The sequence below is a fragment of the Chenopodium album genome, chromosome 13 (genome assembly GCF_948465745.1).
Source record: "Chenopodium album chromosome 13, dcCheAlbu1.1, whole genome shotgun sequence".
Taxonomy (NCBI): domain Eukaryota; kingdom Viridiplantae; phylum Streptophyta; class Magnoliopsida; order Caryophyllales; family Amaranthaceae; genus Chenopodium; species Chenopodium album.
In genome coordinates this window covers 3,461,569-3,479,812 of record NC_137846.1, presented here as the reverse complement: position 1 = coordinate 3,479,812, position 18,244 = coordinate 3,461,569, and the positions used below count along the sequence as shown (strand labels likewise).

Here is an 18,244-nt window from a genome sequence, read left to right as displayed (position 1 = left end):
CTTATTATAGGCTATAATTCTAAGTTCATAAAATCATAACCCATACAAATACGATTATATGAATGATCAATGTGCTTGGTTATAATTAAAGGTGGGCACGGGCCGGCGGCACGGGCCCGACATGCCAGCATGGCACAGTGACCAAAGAGTGGGCCATGTGATGTGCCATGAACACGATTTCAAGAATCCCGCACGAGCACGACACAAACCCACAGGCGACACGGTAGTTTGGCCCGTCAGCACGACACGCTAGGCACGACCATAAAATAACATAAACAATAATAAAGAATTATAATAATAAAAATAAGAATAATAAAAAGAACAATAATAATAAAAAAAATAAACATAAATTAATAAAATTATTTAAATAGTATATCTATGTTAAAAGTTATACAATAAAAAATAAAAACAAATAAAAAAATTATGGGCAGCTCGGTGCTCGACACAGCACGACACGCCAGACACGTGTATTAGGGTGTGCTAAATGATAGTCCGATACGCCAAGATGCAGGCAAGGCACGAGCCACCACCAGACACAACTCGCGACGGTCCATCACGACACGTTGCCCACCTCAAGTTATAATGCTTAAAGCTAAAGTATTGGTATGATAGCCGTGGTATCGTTTATTATCTCCGTTTACATTATTGTCTTTGTGGCCCGTACCCCTCGGCCCGCCATCCCACGTCTAATATTCAACATCCTCACTCCTCAGTCTCCTCTCCCTCTCTCTCCGGCGACATCAAACCACCCCTTTTCCACACAACAACAAACTCTCTCACTTCTCACCTCCCCTGCTCTCCCACCATCACCAGCAACAATGAAGACTTCATTGTCATTGTTCCTCCTTCTCACCCTCTCATTCTCTCTCCTCTTTTCTCAATCTCTCTCCTTCCAATCTGACGAACTTCTTCTCGACGACGATGAATTCGAAGGACTTTCAAAGCAACAATCATCTGAACTCCCACGATCCTCCACTCCTTCTCCTCCTACCACCGCTGCTACACCCACCACAACAAGGCGGAGATCGTCGGATTCTGATATTGATTCTAAGCTTCAATTCAATGTTGAACATGCTTTCGGAGATTCCCAATTCTCCCATGCTGGAACTTTCTCTGCTCGTCTTAAATCCTGGTCTCATGGTGGTCAGGTCCGTTCACTGTTTTTGGTTCAGACCCATTAATTTGATTTTTCTGGGTATTTTTGAATTGATTTTTTGATGCAATCTGGGTTTTTTGGGTGGAGGAAATTGAATCCGAATTACGGGGTTTTGTGGGGTTTGATGGGTTAGAGGGAGATGGATTTGATCATAATTTCTAGGGTTTTGAGGATTGTATTGAGAATTTAGATTGAATTTAAGTCTATAAATTGATCCTTTTGAGCAAATCTGGAATTTAAGGTTTTAATTAACTAAAGAAGCAATATTGTTATTTTAGCTTTGGTAGGATGTTGACTTTGAGGTCTGTAATGGCGAAAAACTGGTTTTGTAACTGAAAATACTCTGGATTCTGTAGAATTTTGTTTTATTCTTAGAATATGAGTTCAGATACCAGTGCAATTAACACAATGGCTAAATTCTTATTGTAAGCTTGGGATCAAAATGTATCAAGAAATTCTAGTTCTTGAAGCGTCATAGCAATACGGTTGTTTGACATTATATGTTGATGGTAACAGACTCTAACCAAATTGCGGTTTTCGAGGAATACCTTGACAAGCTCAGAACAGGAGAAATTCAAGGTGAAAATTGATATATCGCTTGTGCTCATTCTATACTTGTCCTCTATAGCTTATTATAAATTTATCTATGTATATAGGAGCTGTTGCAAACAGATGATTTCTATAAAATAAGACTTCCATCCAACGTCTTGAGTCCTCCGGGAAGGAATTATACTGTTTCAGCTGTAAAGGCGGTAAGCTGCATTAAGCTACTTCCTTGTTATATCCCTTATGTGTCTTGTTAAGAGAGTGGTCAATAACTCCAATTACTTTTGTTTGCAACTCCGTTTCTTTAGGTTAGGTCATAATTTCATGTGATTGTGCAGTATATTGATTCTTGAGTCTATATTTCTGTTTGATTAATACTGTTAGTTTATCTATTTGGAATGTTAGGAATTTTTCACCTTGTAAGTTGTAAGTAGGGCCATCCCTTAGCACGTTAGCAGATTTAATTAATTCTTGTGTATCACTGTCTTGTTGCCTTTGCTATTATGTTTTGGTATTCTTAGTCTCTGGCTCTCTGCTGTCCCTGCTTATGTACTGCAAGCGGCGTTGTACTCAATTGGTGCTTATTGCGAAAGTATTAAGGATCCCAGCTACAATGTATATTATGTTAAGGTTTGCTTGATTCTTCCAGTCCAAATCAGAGCATGTCAGTAAAATTCATGATGTTGACTACCAGGTGCTTTTGCTATTATGCAATTGTTTTTCTTTCTATGCTAATCTATAGCTCTTTTGATGCAGAGATGTCTTGCTAGAGAGGCTTTGGATGAACACTTTGTCATACACATGGTATGCATCTACATATATTTATCTGATTTTCTTGTTGATCTTGTCATGTGATGTGAGTGTTGTTACCAAAGTTTGCTGCTGATTATCTTTCTACTTTCTGTATTGTATGTAATTCTAGTCCCAGTTTCACTCAATTAAAAGATTCAGGTGCTTCTGTTTTATGTAGTTTATTCATGGTCTATGCTTATAAATAGTTAAATCCTCTTTCTTTTATATTTGGTCTGTAGGAAGGAGTGAACATATTGGCTGTCAACTATGGTTCTTTTGGGGCATGCCCATATCCTCGACATTTAAAATTTGTAAGTTAATTCCTTTTTTTTTTCTATCCTTTTTGTTAGCTTATAATTTTTCTCTATTCTGCCTTTTATTATTGTTCCTGCTGTTAGGTTTTCTTCTTTTTTTTTTTGGTAAGATTCCATGTTAAGAACAGATATTGTACAGATTCCTCAAACTTTGAGCTGTAACTTGAATGAAAGTTAACTAATAAATACCCATTAACCACTCTACCCCTCCCCCTTTTCCCTGCATGTGGTATAACGTAGTCTTACATTCACATGAACGTCAATGACCTCTTTTTATGTACAGTTAGTATTGCATTTTATATTCTAAGAGGAGCATTGTTTCAATTTTGCAACTGTAGCAAGCTGGTGTTATTAGCCGTGTTACATGCCTTATTAAGAGATTCCCTGAATGCTCACTGAATAAGCCCATGTTCTTCTCAGCTTATTTCTGTGTAGTTCAACTTATGTTTGCTTAACTAGACTCATTGAATATATTTAGTCGAGGAGAACAAAGTGTTTTTTTTTTCTTTCTTGTTGGCTACTTTGTGATCTACAAGTTGCTTTTTGACTATGTCTTTGAAGAACGAAACCAAAGTTGTGTAGAGTTTTTCCCAAGCCTGCTTGCTTGTATCCACTCAGGCACAGCTAGTTATATATTCTTCTCTCTCTATTTTTTTTTTTTTTTGTTTGACAAGCGACTGAATTCTAGATGTTGATGATTTTTCAGCCTTCCAAATGGTCTTTTAACTCACATTCAGTGTTGAAATACAGCGAACTGGCTCCAAGGTATGCCTATTTATTGGTCTCTTGTACTTGCTCCTATTCCTGGTTTAAAGTCAAGCAGTTGGAAGTCCCGGGACAAAGATTTGAATATAGGTTTAATTTATAGAATTAATTTTATTAAGCTTCCATCAACCCACACACATAAAAAATGCAGAAAAGGTATACAGTGTTTTGTTGCTTATTAATAAGTGATGCAATGCTAGGGTAAGGTATAAGGAATTTGTTGCTTATTTAATAAGTCATACAATGCCTAGGGAAATGGCACATCTCATTGCCCGTCAATTGTTTCTTATCATAAGTTCTTTCTTTGTGTTCATGGCATGGTTACTTTGCATTTTATTGGCAAAGAGAGTAAGAAGTATGAGGTAGCAAGCAGAAAAAAACTGTTAGTGAGTTTTTATGTCAGGAATTTCTTTGATCCAAATAATTGATCCTAGATCATGTTAACAAACCTCTGTGAATTCCTTTATATCTTTTGCTCAGTACTTACTGCTCTGCCTCTTGCATATGCTCAATGCTGACCTTTGTTCAACAGAACTCCTGTTTTTGTTGAAGAGACTCCTGAGGAGATTGCAGAGGCTGAAGCAATGAATCAACCAGAGAAATCCTTTTGGGCAAAATATGTGAGTGATTATTTGAAAAAGACTAGCCGTCCTTCCTGGTTAATACTTTTTGACCAAATATTCTTGAAATCTTTTGTTGCAGTGGATGTATTTGATCCCTCTTGGGCTGATGATTATGAATGGTATGACACAAGCTTTGAACGTGCCAGAGGAGGCCACTGGCCAAGCAGGAGGGGGGCAACAACCAGGAAGGGCTCCAAATGCAGCTGTACGAAGAAGATAGTCTATTATTGGAAGCTACTGATTACTTGAGGTTTCTTAGATCTTATTCCTAATCTTTTTAATCTCATATCAGCTTAACAGCTGTGATATAGGGCTAACATTCTTTTGGGAATGGTTTAGTAGTGTATATGTTTAGTCCTTTACATACTTATACTGTTCATGAACTATATACATTACCAGCATTTTTAGTCAATCAAAAGTCTCACTTGATTGTTAGTTCATGCGCATTGGTGCATTTATATTAGGGAAAGCTGGTATATTTACCTTATCTGTTATCATGCACAATATGGTTGTCACCCTACCTTGATCTACATGTTCTAGTAGTCTGCCTAAGGCATTAGATTAGCTGTTTTAGGCACCTTTGAAAGTACATTTACCTTGTTGGATATTATCATATGCTACTATGCAGAATTTTGTAAATAAGAATATCATACGTAGGCCCTATTTTCTGAATTTCCAATTTTTTACAATCAATCTAGGAAAGTCAGTTTTAGTGTGCAAAAATTTGTTTGGTGATAGATAGAAACAACACTACACTCTAGTATAGTAATAAAAACTCGGTTTAGTAAGACTTGGTAGAATTGAATAGGGCCTTGGTTATGAAAATATGCAATGATTTCGGACCAACTACCTTAACTCAACTTTAGTGATACTGATGTGTCTTCAGTTTCGAGGTTTACTAGAACCCTATGAGCCCAAATTTTAACTCATGATATCATTTTATTTTTTTATAAGTAATAACTATTTGGTATTTTCTTCTGCAGCTGTAATGGGCTTATGTGGTGCAACTAATCATTAACCAAGTTCCTTGAAGAAATCAGGAGGCTTTTGTCAAAGACCCTCAAGTTTTGTTGGAAAGCATATAGTCGATATAGACATATTTATGTCATTGGAAGTGTCTGAATTCCGAGTCACATCAAAACTTGATTACTATATGCATTTAGCCTTAGGAAGGATATCAATATGGCTCAAATTCTATATGGTGATTATGTTTTGATTGTGACTTTAGGTTCCATTTTAGCACTTGGCCTTTGTAACTTGGACCAAATTTGACTTGGTACTTCATAATTGTTTAGTCAATGAATTTTGTTTGCTCATTCAAGTCATTATTCTTTGCTTAATTTTTTTATGATGGTAATTCTTGTCAAAGAATTTTCCTTGCAATTTTACAATTGATATATGTATGCATTGAATGGTATGGTTGGCTCATTTGGTAGTTAGGATCATTGGCCTTCCACATCCTACAGTCGTGGGATCGACTCTTCATCTCGAAGGGATCAGAGTTATTATGTACATTCCAAAAGTCTTATTACAAGTGAGATTTGCAAGTTCACAAGATTTGTAAGATATTCATTTCATATAAACTAAAAATTTGGAAATACAATCACTGATAATACGTATAAACTGCTTCCCCTCAAAAAACTAAAAATAAAAACATGATAAACTGAAAAAAATTGCCTCTAGTTAGGACCTTGACAAGTACAAATTAATATTAGTGCTAATACATAAACGTATATGTCAAAGTCACCAACCTGGAATACTGACTATGGGAATGCTTTCTCAGTAATATCCCTACCTTATAAAAAGTATAAGAAAATTTTTATGAATAATGCATGGACATTTATATTCCTAAAAATGTTTTTTTTTACCTATTTATCCCCATTGAATTCAAAAACCTTTAAATTATTTCTTAAATCACTAAAATCGATTAATTATTTGTGTTTATTTCAATATTTAAAGCATTTTTTAGATTCTCCATTTTTTACAAAGTGTATAATTATATGATGACTGGTTTAATTTGTTCAATTTGTCTCATCAATAAGTACTTAAAAATCACTATGATATAATAAAATAGGAAATTTTGTCAATTTAGATGGTGATTTTGGCTATCACAAAGTTGTAAAAAGTTTAAGTAGCACTATCACTCTAACAATTTTGGCTAGAATCTCCGGCATTTGGGTCTTACTTTTTACCTTAATGAAGGGTAATTTAGTCAATTTAGATGGTGATTTTATGAGGTAAAGGTAAAAATTGAAACTTACATACCGAATATTCTAGTTGAAATTTAAAAAAAAAAAAAATATGTATTTGTTTTCAAAACACGCGCTTTATTTGGTAGTTCTTGACAAAATTTCTCAATAAAATACCATACAAATATGCATAAGACATAAATACCACCAATAAGAATTCTTTTTAAAAGGTTAGCCATCTGCACGCATCATCAAAATTCAACTTAGAAGTTATTAATTAAAAATCAACATTGTTGAAAAAATAAAATAATATTCAGGTTTGAAAAAAAGTAACATAAAAGATACCGAACCTTTTTTTTTTTTTTGACGGGAAGATTAAAGATTTCATTTATAAAACGACACTAACAATCAATTTTTGAGAAATTTAAAACTCCAACAAAAATGTATAAAACCCTAAAAATAACAACATCGCAAAATCGATTGATACCAGGCTTAACAAAAAACTTCATCCAAAGCAATACAATCTGTGAGTTCGCTCTGATTCGGCAAAAGATCTGTAGATGCATAATTTTATGGATGAATATACTTCCGTGGTCTTCTAAACTCCGGTAGTTATTGCGAAACCTTCGATCTTCATTCTTCAATAAATAAGTAATTAAAACCCCTACCAGGAACACCATCTTAAGGATGGTATCTTTTTATTGAAAGCAATTAAAAGAGATTTTGGGGCTTTTCATCGGTAAAAACCAGTGGAAGCCCCTACAAAATTCACAAATAAAAATCAAGAATGAAGGAGATGAAGAGAAGTAGGGAAGGATTGAAGAAAAAACAAAGAAAAAACCCTAGCAAAAAAGGCTAGGAAAAACCCTCCCGAGAAAAAACCTAGAGGGAACTATGATACCAAACTTGTAAACCAATACAAAAAATTGTTTAATGAATTAATACATGTTTTGACCACACTTACATTCAATTAAAATAGGATAATTAAAAATTAATTGATAAAAATAAATCATATCGTTCGGCTTACAACCCAAGTATAGGGAACTTTCTTGTTTTCTAAACTCAAACTATGATGAACTTATTGTAAATGGTCATCAAAAAATTAAAAAGCAATTTCAAATCAGGTTAATTTAAAAATAAATACCAATTATCCAATCCCTTGATCACTAATCTAATTTATATTAATTCCCGTAATTTGTTAATTTATAAATAATTTTAATATAATTTGATTCATGCATATTAATTGAACCGACTAATAAATTTGGTAGATTCGCCACTGTGAAATAGTTCAACTTTTGTAACCAGTTTCAGAATCATTATACACAACCATGCAACTATTCCTTCTAATAATGAATTTCGTTATCTAATAATTGTTAATTCTTCGGACAATACCCATTTGTTGAATAATAATATATCGATTTACCAGATTTTTTCCAGATACCGTGAATTACAAGTCTGTTCATCAATTCAGTCGACACTCTCAAATTCTCCGGTATGTGATTATCAACGTAATAAGTGGATGGCAACGAAAAACCCACTCAGTAAATCGTCGGCTTCGTCGCCATTTTTGAATGATAAACAGAGTTCACAATATGAGTTCAAATCTGAATAAAACAGGGACTTCTTGAAAAGATTTAAAAGTAGAAAATTAAACGACTAGATTTCTTTTATAAAACAGATTACAGGTTTTTTTTACATTCAAAAACAAAGTACTAAGGTTTTTTTATATTAAAAAACAGAGTACTTAAAACAGGGTAAGTGGGTAACCGGTGATGTTCGAAAACAATTTTTACAATCTCGTAATGGGTAAGCATTCGGATATCCAGACCTTTGGTATTGGCAAATTTCTGATATCCTTACACATTTTTGTTCATGTATACAATTCTATCGATGCAATTCTATTTATTAACGCAATTCTATTTATCGACATCTACGTTTACAAATTAATTTACGTTTATTCCAATGTCCACTAAAATAACATAAATACTAGCTAAAAAAAAGTCACACTTTCAGTCTGGCTCATTAGCAACACTACATTGCTTTGCGCACGAGTTACAACCCTAGTATATATATATTATATATGCAGTTCAAAACGGAAATCATTCATTTATGAATAGCTTCAAGTAGCTATTGTAAAAAAAAAAAAAAAAAAAAAAAAAAAAAAAGAATAGCTTCAAGTATCTATTTCTTAGAAGAATGAGTATCTCAAAACCCTGGATAAAAAAAATATATCTGCCTTTGACAGGAAATATGATGATAGGAACAAAAATGCGCTCAGAAAGCCACTGTGTGATGCAAAATACTCTTGTACAGCCCTTACAATTCATCCTGCAAAACCATAATTTCACATTTTAGTTGTTTGTTTGGTATGCCAAAAATTCTACTAACTTGTATATGACTGATTATCAAAGCAGGTATGCATAAACAGCCACTGTTAATAATTGCTTACATGATAATCATCATCAAGATAGTCTCGGCGATGATGCTGCAACAAGAATAAACATTGTCAGCTATTAAACCGAATATGATCAGCTGAGAGTTCGGAAAGTGAACAAACTTTAAAATTATGCATTCATACCCGTCTGTAACGCTCTCTGTGGCGATCCTTGTGTCGTGGATGTCGATCATAACCCCTTTCTCTTCTCCTTCTTTCACCTTCTTCTCTTGCTCTTCGAGATTCCTGCAGAGAGAACACAGAAAATCATGAAATTATTGTTTAGCATAATTTCAAAGCCGACAATGCTGGAAATAAAAACAATAGAGAATGGATCATTTCGTACCTCCTCCTCTTGCGCTTTTCTCACTTTCTCTGCTTCTTCAAGCGCCTCCTTTTCAATCTAGCATGGTAATGAACAGGATGAACAACATTTAGGTGCTGTCAATTCAGATAATTATTAAAGTGTATGTGCATTCATCTTAAGGTGGATGTTAAAAAGATGGAGGTTACGACCAGTGTTGCTCTATGGTACAGAATGTTGGGCTTCTAAGAAAGAGCATATTAAAAAGATGGAGGTTACGGAAATGCGCATGTTAAGGTGGATGTGTGGAAACACTTTAAGAGATAGAATCAGAAATGAGGTTATTCGCAAGAAAGTAGGTGTGGCGGGCATTGTAGATAAACTAAGGGAAAATCGTCTGCGTTGGTTTGGACATGTAAGACGGAGACCCGAGGGTGCACCGGTGCGAAGAGTGGAAGAGTGGGACCATGGAGGGATTAAACGAGGAAGAGGGAGACCAAAGATGACTTGGTTGGAAGGAGTGAGGAAGGATATGAAGTGCATGGATTTACGTGAGGATGAAGTTTTGGATCGTAAGGGATGGAGGAGAAAGATTTATGTTGATGACTACACGGAATAATCAAATTTGGTTCATGTTAGCCGACCCCACTTTTGGGATTAAGGCTTTGATTGATTGATTGATTGATTGATTGATGTGCATTCATCTTAAACAAATACCTCTCTATTGGCAAAAACTTCATCAACTACTTGTTTCGCGTATTCCGGATCATCACATATCAAAATGTTGTCAAATACTGATCCTGCTTTTACCTGCATTCGGAATGCACGTCACTAAAGCCCCGTTCTCTTCAACTTATTGTTAAACGAACTAATTTTAATTGAAATTTTGCTCGATTTTTACTCGTCATTAAGACAGTTGATGGGTTAGTTTCCTACCTGCCAGACTTCTATACCCACATACTTGATAGGCTTCAGTACATAAAGATCAGGATCATCTTCAAACTCTGAAAACAACAAGATGTCTCATTAAATCTCTCTATTTTGTGGCTGTACTGTATTTTGAAATACGAGCTTATTGAACTATTGTTTGATTATACCTGGATTGTCAATCCATGGAGTCTTCCACTTTCCTTTGTAGTCGGGGTTCTTGATTTTCTGGTAAAAAGAACGAATTTCAGAGCTAATCTAGTAATAATGAAACACTTTATCATAGCTAATATGCAGTATAAATGATATGAATAGTTAGTTTACCCTTTTCTTCCATGGCCCCCTGTATTCCGGGTTTGGTATTCTTGGAGGTTTCCATAAGCCATCCTCATCCTCATCCCAATTAGGGGGCTGTCCAAACACGAAACACAAACGAGACAAGATTTGTTATTCAGTTTTCGATTTCAAATATAACCAAACTTTGTTTCACCATTACCAAGAGTACATTAGCAAAATTCAAGACATTAGATGTTACTCTTAGACTGATTTGTCTGATTGCCATATATCATTATATGACTCGGAGAATTCTCTCCAAATGATCCGTTTGCCACCTCTACATACTTCGCTTAATGTTAATTGGATATAAGAGACAATATTGACTTGTTCAACACTTTAATTGGTCCCAAATATGCTGTAATTGCCCTACATATGCTTTTTTTAGACACTCCCACATAAAGAAAAAAGGTGTTAAACAGTCAAGTCACCTGTTTGGCATTCGGGTCAGGAATTTCGGGTGGTATTGAATCATAACCCTGCAATTCAGTCATGATCATGTAATTATACAAGTGATTAGCTTACAATAGTAACAATTACATAATACAGAAAATACTACAGTTTACAGAGAAATGAAATCATTGTACCTCAGGTTTGACATGATTAGGATCATCAATATATTCTTTTTCTTCCCAATCAGCAGGCTACAAAAGTTTAAAGCAAAACAGTTGTCTTAGAAAATGAAGAATAATTTTACAGTGTTATAATTCAGTCTTGTGCAATATTCATACAATGTAATCCTGATAAATTTCTGACCTTTTTAGCTTTGACATCCTTGATCTTTCGCGGAGGAAGGATATCCCAATCCGTGTAAAGACTTCCTGAGTCTCTCTCTCGATTGTCAACAAGGAGGCTGTAAGTAGCATCTGGCCGAAGTATGAATGTATAGAAATGTGTTAACTTGTCTGTTTCGCATTGCAGGTCCTTCTTTACAGGATAGTTTTGGCCTTGGTATGATAAGATAAGATGAAGCTTTTTTGTATCTGAACCACATATGTCTGGTCCAAACATCAAACTGCCAAGAAAAGAAAAATTCCAACTTATTATTCAAACTTCAAATATAATCATAAAGCTTTCATATATAGGTTATGTAATGTATGCTACATGATTTTTTTAGCTTAAACTTGAAAAAGATTTTGATCAGAACATAATATGACCCGTCTCTAATGACCTTTTTCCACCTCTAATAACCGGATGATTGATGTGATAGGGCAAACCTGTAAGGAGTATCTCCACCAAATTTCTTCTGATTGACAAATCCAGATAGAAGCTTTATATAACCACCACCACATTCGATGTCCTGTTCGAATTTGATGGAATACTGAAGGACCAATGTTCTGTTCTTGTTGGTGAATTCTGGTATCTTTGCAGATATGGCAGAATGCTTTGCATCAATTGAAGTCTGAATTCCTGCCAAACAAAAAAAATCTTGGTATAAATGATCTTTTTATATTTAGTACTGTAGTTTTCAATGGCATGTAGATACCTACCTTTATCATCAGGATCAGCAGCCCATCTTCCTGCTGTGTGTTTGAATGTGCCTGCTTTTCCCTCGCTTCGTTTCCAGTCTGATACCACCCACCTGCTCTTCCAGCCATCTGCACATTCCGAAAGTTAAATTTAGACTCAAATATATCGAACACAGCAGCATAATAACAAAAGTAAAGCCCCTGTGCATGGACTCCTGAGCTCATCCATTGTGCATGTCTGCATGATCAATATAAGTTCAAGTGAAATGTAAAAAGAGAGTACCTTCAAATCGCTCTTCGAATATAACTTCTGAGAGCGCTGGATGGATAAAAAATAACAATTGTAATACAAGCAGCAGAGAAAGTATTAATAATGGAAGTTCAAGTTTCGAAGGCGTTACACCAAACCAAGCCATTGGCATACTGCTAGTGTTGTTGCTGCTGCTGGTGTGCAGCAAGAATAGCTAGTTATAGGAAATAAATAATGGAAATGGCTCAAATTTGGCTTGTATTTACAGTCTTACCATTGGCCTTCTTTTTTTTAGTAGGGTCCTAAACTATTTAGGAATATAACCAATGAGAATTGATGGAAATATTGCAGCAACCAATGAATTTGAGTCTCCGCATCGTGTGGGGTTCTTGAGTTTCCTTCAAGTTGTATTCACATACTAATTCAAAGTGGAAATTTTCATGACAAATTTTACTACTATTCACATACTAAGACAAAGTGGAAATTTCTTTGACAAATTTTATTACTATCTTCGTTTCTTTTTAGTTACAACAAAGTAATAATATTTGTGAAACATAAAAAATTAGTTTGTTGTAATTAAAAAGCAACGGAGGTAATAGTAATTTTTCTCACATTTTCTCAAGCTAAAATAAATATGTGTAAAAGAGTTCATGATTTGAGAACTTTGTTATAAAACAATCCAATAAGGCTATGACGTTGCCATATTTCGTTTGATTTTATGTTACATATGTTATCGATTTTCTTTTTGTTTTGGGAACACTTCATATAGTAGTAAGAGCGGTATTGAAATTCAACTAAAATATTTCTCTATGCAACAATCATATCAATATCTGCTTTCAAAGACATTGAATTTCTAGGATACAAGAGGAGAGTGAAATGACTGTTTTAGTTGTGAAATTACCCAGGTAACTTGATATCTGAAATTATAAAAGTCATTTTAAGAGTAAAGAGTATAACAAGCATGATTCACAAGGATCACAAATATTAAAGTAATCCTGTAATTTCCACCAAATGCAAACGAATATTTTTCATAGACTAAGAAGAGAAGACTTGGGGCGACTTTTATTAGAATAGTCTACTTCAAAGTCTTCCCATAAGATCTTGACTTCTGAAGTATATAGCGGGGAAAAGGAAGCAACACGGCAAGCTGATAGAGATTTCAAAGAAATTTCAAAGTTGGAGGCTAACAAAGTGACAATGGACCACCAGATAATAAATTATTAGCAGCAGCACAGTGTTAAAACATGAGTTAATTAAGAATAACATAACAAAGCATGAATAAAAAGTCGATTATTACCTTGTTCAAGATGTACAACAATTATTCTAAACTCTTGGCGGAATGATACCATTGTAACACCAGCCTTGCAAAAATGGTCTCCAAATACAAGAATCACACACATAAAATGCAACAATAATGTATTTGGATAAGGGGGAAAAGACCACCTCAAATTTAAGAGGGTATGACAAGCACGTTAAATTGTTTAAAAGTGAAAGAACAGCCCTAAATATTTTCTAAAGCAATATCCATATCAAACCAGAGATCAAAGAAAAAGGGCCCTCAAAACTCTCCATCTATTTTGCCTGAGGGTGAGATGCAATGAAGTCAACTGCCATATTGATGGAGTTGATCTTGTCTGCTTCGTTGTCTGGAATCTCAAAGCGAAATTCTTCTTCAAGAGCCATCACAATTTCAACAGAATCCAAACTATCAAGCCCAAGATCATTTTGGAAGTGTGCATTGGGAGTAACCTGAGGACATAAACAAGCATAAGCGATAACATATAAGCAAAAATGCAAAACAAATCCTCCCAGTACAAGTCCTGATATTGGAAGAGAGTCATGCACTCAAGGGCATAAGAACCTTAGGCATTAAAACCAATTGAATGTAAGAAAAAGGCATTGTAAGACAAATTGCAAGTACAGCCAATATACAAATGCAGATATAAAGAGCAGAAGCAGGTGATTGAGGACCTGAATCCAGAAAATATCTTAAGCAGGTTCAATCTCTAATACTCCTTTGATACTCCAAAACATGCACAAATTCTTGTTCTTGATAAGAGTATTACCTAAGTCCTAAAGACTGACTGACTTTGTTTTTTGTGTTAAGGCAGCCAATAGGTGCAGTTTCTAAAGTATATCAGGTTGAATTCTGGACAACACGCTGGGTAGACATGGGCATTCGCATGTCCGACAAGCAAAGAAATAGATAAAGAACCACATCTGTTTCTTTATAAAAACAAGTGCTCACATACTAGCATTTTAATTCTAATAGTTGTAACATTTCCTTGCAATTAACAGGCTAGGCAATCGGCAGTATTAGCAGCCATAACTCACAACACGCATACATTCACTTGATGCACATGGGCAGTTATGAAACTCAGGCGAAAAAGATAATACCAACAGGGCATCGAGCATTTCCTCTAGATTCAGCTGAATGGCTTGTTGGGCTAAAGATTTTCAGACGAAGACACCAGCATACCTTGTAAATGCTCCAATCCAGTGGATTACCAGAGAAAAAAGGAAGAATCACAATAGTAAGCAATATATCTGGATGTTTGTTGACAAAGATCAAAAATAGCTATTGGGGAAAGGGATAGTAAGCGATAGGATGCAGGTTAGGATGGGAATTGGTTCACTGTAGAAGAAAAGGAGCTACTGATGAGAGGAGCAGTATGAACCACTTGCATATAGTCATTAAAGTAGAGGAATAAGCAAGCCATTAGTCGGGATTTCTCTTACATCTAACCTAGGCAAGTATCTTGGTGTTCCATTACTCCATGAGCGAGTGACCGAAATTAGACATATACAATTGATAGAGTTCGAGATAGATTAAGTGGATGGAAAATCAACCGGCTTCCCTTGGCAGACCGAATTGACTGACTGAGTAAGGGTGATTTGGCCCTACCTACATATATAATGCAAACGGTTAAGCTGCCAACATTGACTTATTAAGAGATTGAAGCTGGCAGCTTGCAGCAGATCTTTTATATGGGGGTCTACGCATGAGAAGAAGCCCCATCTTGTTAAGTGGGAGCAGGTTTGCCAACCAAAGGTCAATGGGAGTTAAGGCATAGGGAGAATAAGTAATGGGGGTACAGGCTTAGGGAGGATGAGTCGGAATAATGAAGCATTTCTTATGAAGTTGGGATGGGGAATATTTACTCTTCCTAATGCGCTACGGATGAAGGTGTCACAAAGTAAATACATGAGAAAGAAGGTTGGTGTTCCTCAACCCGTGGCCAAAAGTAATGACTCACCTCTTTGGAAAGGAATTTGCAAGGTGTGGGATTATTAAATGTGCTGATAGCCCGAAAGCGGTGACTCAATCGAAAAGATAAGGATGAAGTGGGTAGTTGGCAATGGGTGGATTCTAAATTTATTTAAGGATTCATGGTGGATGGGAAAAACCCTTGATAAAGCTATAGCTGCAATTCCTCAAGAGGACTTGACAAGATGCATGGATTTTTTTTTTTTTACAATATATACCAATAAGAGTACCTAACCAATTCTCAAAAAAATAGTATTTCTATAATCATTCCGCCTTACTTCATAGTCTTTTCCTTATAGAATAACTATTATGTCTAATTTGCTGAATGCTGATAATATGCACTATTCCAAATTGGGGACATGACTAACAGACTCCATTGCAAAATTGCAAAAGCATATACCTCCAATCCAAGATATATTACAAGTATGAATAATCAAATACATTCTGTGTGACCAAGTCTATCTATATTATTTCTCATAGTCCCTTTTTAAATGAAATGTAAAAAGCTAACGGCACACAGAACAAATAGGAAAAGACCAAAATCAAAGAAACATAAGACCACTTATAACCTAATACCAAAAAACACATAACAGTCATGGAGTCACCCATAGCCGTGCTGCTAAACAAGCAAATGGATATGGTTAAAAGTGAAATGGGGAAGATGGGTAGTCATGTGGGACAATTGTAAAATTATTGTAAGCTATAGAGTTACATCCTTCACTCTTAAGTCCTAATGCCAGAACAACCAACAAATAACACCCACATACAAAACAAACATAAACTATCATTCATAACCAGATACTATATGCCAATCTAGCAATAAGACATCTTAATAGAAATGAAATTTGTTAAAACACAGTGATACTGATATAATTCTTAAGACAAGAAATAGAAAAGTGAAAATTGCAGTTCCAGACTACAACATACATAGGGAAAGAAACCGAAACTAAATATGCTGGTCCTATGAGAACATACAGGGCATCACATGCTTGACCATCTGGACAGCTCAATAATATATGATAAAGATTGTGCAATTCCCAAGTCCCATACGCCCACCCCTGGCACCCTAGGACAGTGATGGACTGATGGTGTGGCGCAGTTGGGGGGAAGCTCTCTATATCATTAACTCGTGTAAGCAAACATACACAGCATGTCCCAAGCGAGTGGAAAGACATTCGGAGCCTACACATTCATCAATTGCCCTGAAAAGTACTTCCCCAAGATCACACAGCGAAACATAAACTAATGCACCTGCCCTCCTATTCCACTTAGGATTCCAGCTTCTAAGAGAACAATTCTTTCTTCTACTCTACTAGTTCCACATGAATGTGAACCAACAATCATCAAAATACACACAGAACACTTTCGATTTCATACCCAGTAATCAAAATTGACCCTGATTCTAATTTATAAGCAATTTAAACTCCCATTTCGATGCATATTGATGAAAATCATTTCGTCAACTCTTTACGATGGACACATTTAGGCAAGATCTCTAATTTAAACTTACTCAAAATCAACAACAAAATTAAAATTAATTGGAAAACCCTAATTGGTTTATTCAAAATCCAACTGACCAAAAATCAACACAATAAGATACAAATCCATATAAGTTGAATCAATTTGACCTAATTTACAAACATAAACAATATAAATCAACAACATTTTAACCAATAAATCGAAATAGTCAAGATCGAAAACTGAAATTAGAATTTAGCAGATAGATAATAAAAATGAAAAAACCTTTGAAGGGTCGACTTTCTGGAAGTTCTTGACGACGGTAATGACACGATCAGCAACCTCGGACTTGTCGAGGAAAGAACCTCGTACCTCATCGGAAAAATGGCGGCGAGAGAAGAGTGAGTTGAAGGAAGATGAAATGGAAGGGTTTTGAGCGAGAGGTCTAACTGGAAGCCTCATGTACTTCAAAATTGCACTGCGAGCAGCCGCCATTGTTGAGGGATGAGAGAGAAAGAGAGAGATGGAGGTGCGACGATGGTGGGGTTTGCGGAGGGTTTTGTGGCTGCAGAGAGAGACCTTCTTCTAGGTTCGGGTGTTCGATTCTTTGCCTTTGCTTTTTACTAGTATATCATTCACTTTCCTCTTATGTTTATTTTCACTACCCAAATATGCACAGTTTTGTGAACAACTATCCGTTTTGGGGAGAAATGTTAGTGTGAGCCCACAAACGGTCAAGGGTCTGTTCACTTCAACTTAATTTCTGTTTAGTTTAGTTCTGTTTAGCTCTAATCAGTTCAGCTTAGTTCCAATCAGTTCAGTTCAGAACCTAATTTCCTTTTCTCATAAAATATTCATTTCAACTCTATTCAGTTCAGCTCCAATCAGTTCAGTTCAATTCATTTCAATTCAGTTCACCTTAGTTCTGTAAATGTGAACAGACCCTAAATTGAAAGAAAACTGTGAGTGGGTGGTATTAGATAAATTTTTCACATCTTTGGGTAAATATTTACAAAATACGAGTAGTAATGATAATAAGAAGAAGAAAAACGAGTAATTGATCACAAAACAGGTTATCTTTAATCTTTGAGTAGTTCCTTTTTAGTCAATACCTCTTCCCATTCTTCACTAGACAACCACAAGGCTTCAAATCGAAACATTTCCCTTTTTCTCCTTGTTCATAGTAGTTGCTAGCTTTAAGCATAATCATGGCATGACCTAATCTATAAATAAAAAAATGACAAACTTTAAACCATTAGACACATAGAAAACCAATTTGAATCAGCTAAAGATGTATCAAGACGCTCTCTTATGAAAGTCTACGATGAATTCCCCTATGTCGTGTGGTCGAATTCCCAAATCTCTCAACCCACAAGGCTGTAATCATCAATAATCCCTTGAAAAACATCCATAAGT

At 35.4% G+C, this 18,244-nt stretch overlaps 3 protein-coding genes across 3 annotated transcripts; 1 reads left to right on the top strand and 2 right to left on the bottom strand.

Moving 5' to 3' along the window:
* Nucleotides 1-590: 590 nt before the first annotated feature.
* Nucleotides 591-5,512, top strand: LOC145574265 (uncharacterized). Its single transcript, XM_081632017.1, has 9 exons — nucleotides 591-1,148; nucleotides 1,673-1,735; nucleotides 1,813-1,908; nucleotides 2,459-2,506; nucleotides 2,734-2,805; nucleotides 3,515-3,573; nucleotides 4,106-4,193; nucleotides 4,276-4,446; nucleotides 5,180-5,512. The coding sequence occupies exons 1-8, from the start codon at nucleotides 606-608 to the stop codon at nucleotides 4,414-4,416; spliced, it is 1,110 nt and encodes a 369-aa protein (XP_081488143.1). The 5' UTR covers nucleotides 591-605; the 3' UTR covers nucleotides 4,417-4,446; nucleotides 5,180-5,512.
* A 2,514-nt stretch (nucleotides 5,513-8,026) lies between these two features.
* On the bottom strand, nucleotides 8,027-12,316 carry LOC145574263 (calreticulin-3-like). Its single transcript, XM_081632015.1, has 14 exons — nucleotides 12,136-12,316; nucleotides 11,874-11,981; nucleotides 11,601-11,793; nucleotides 11,140-11,398; nucleotides 10,971-11,027; nucleotides 10,815-10,862; nucleotides 10,375-10,461; nucleotides 10,221-10,278; nucleotides 10,060-10,127; nucleotides 9,841-9,933; nucleotides 9,166-9,222; nucleotides 8,964-9,065; nucleotides 8,835-8,870; nucleotides 8,027-8,713 (listed from the first exon to the last, which is right to left on the bottom strand). Exons 1-14 carry the CDS (start codon nucleotides 12,272-12,274, stop codon nucleotides 8,702-8,704), a joined length of 1,317 nt encoding a protein of 438 aa, XP_081488141.1. The 5' UTR covers nucleotides 12,275-12,316; the 3' UTR covers nucleotides 8,027-8,701.
* A 1,056-nt stretch (nucleotides 12,317-13,372) lies between these two features.
* Nucleotides 13,373-17,447, bottom strand: LOC145574264 (acyl carrier protein 2, mitochondrial-like). Its single transcript, XM_081632016.1, has 2 exons — nucleotides 17,114-17,447; nucleotides 13,373-13,851 (listed from the first exon to the last, which is right to left on the bottom strand). Exons 1-2 carry the CDS (start codon nucleotides 17,321-17,323, stop codon nucleotides 13,675-13,677), a joined length of 387 nt encoding a protein of 128 aa, XP_081488142.1. The 5' UTR covers nucleotides 17,324-17,447; the 3' UTR covers nucleotides 13,373-13,674.
* Between the last annotated feature and the right edge of the window lie 797 nt (nucleotides 17,448-18,244).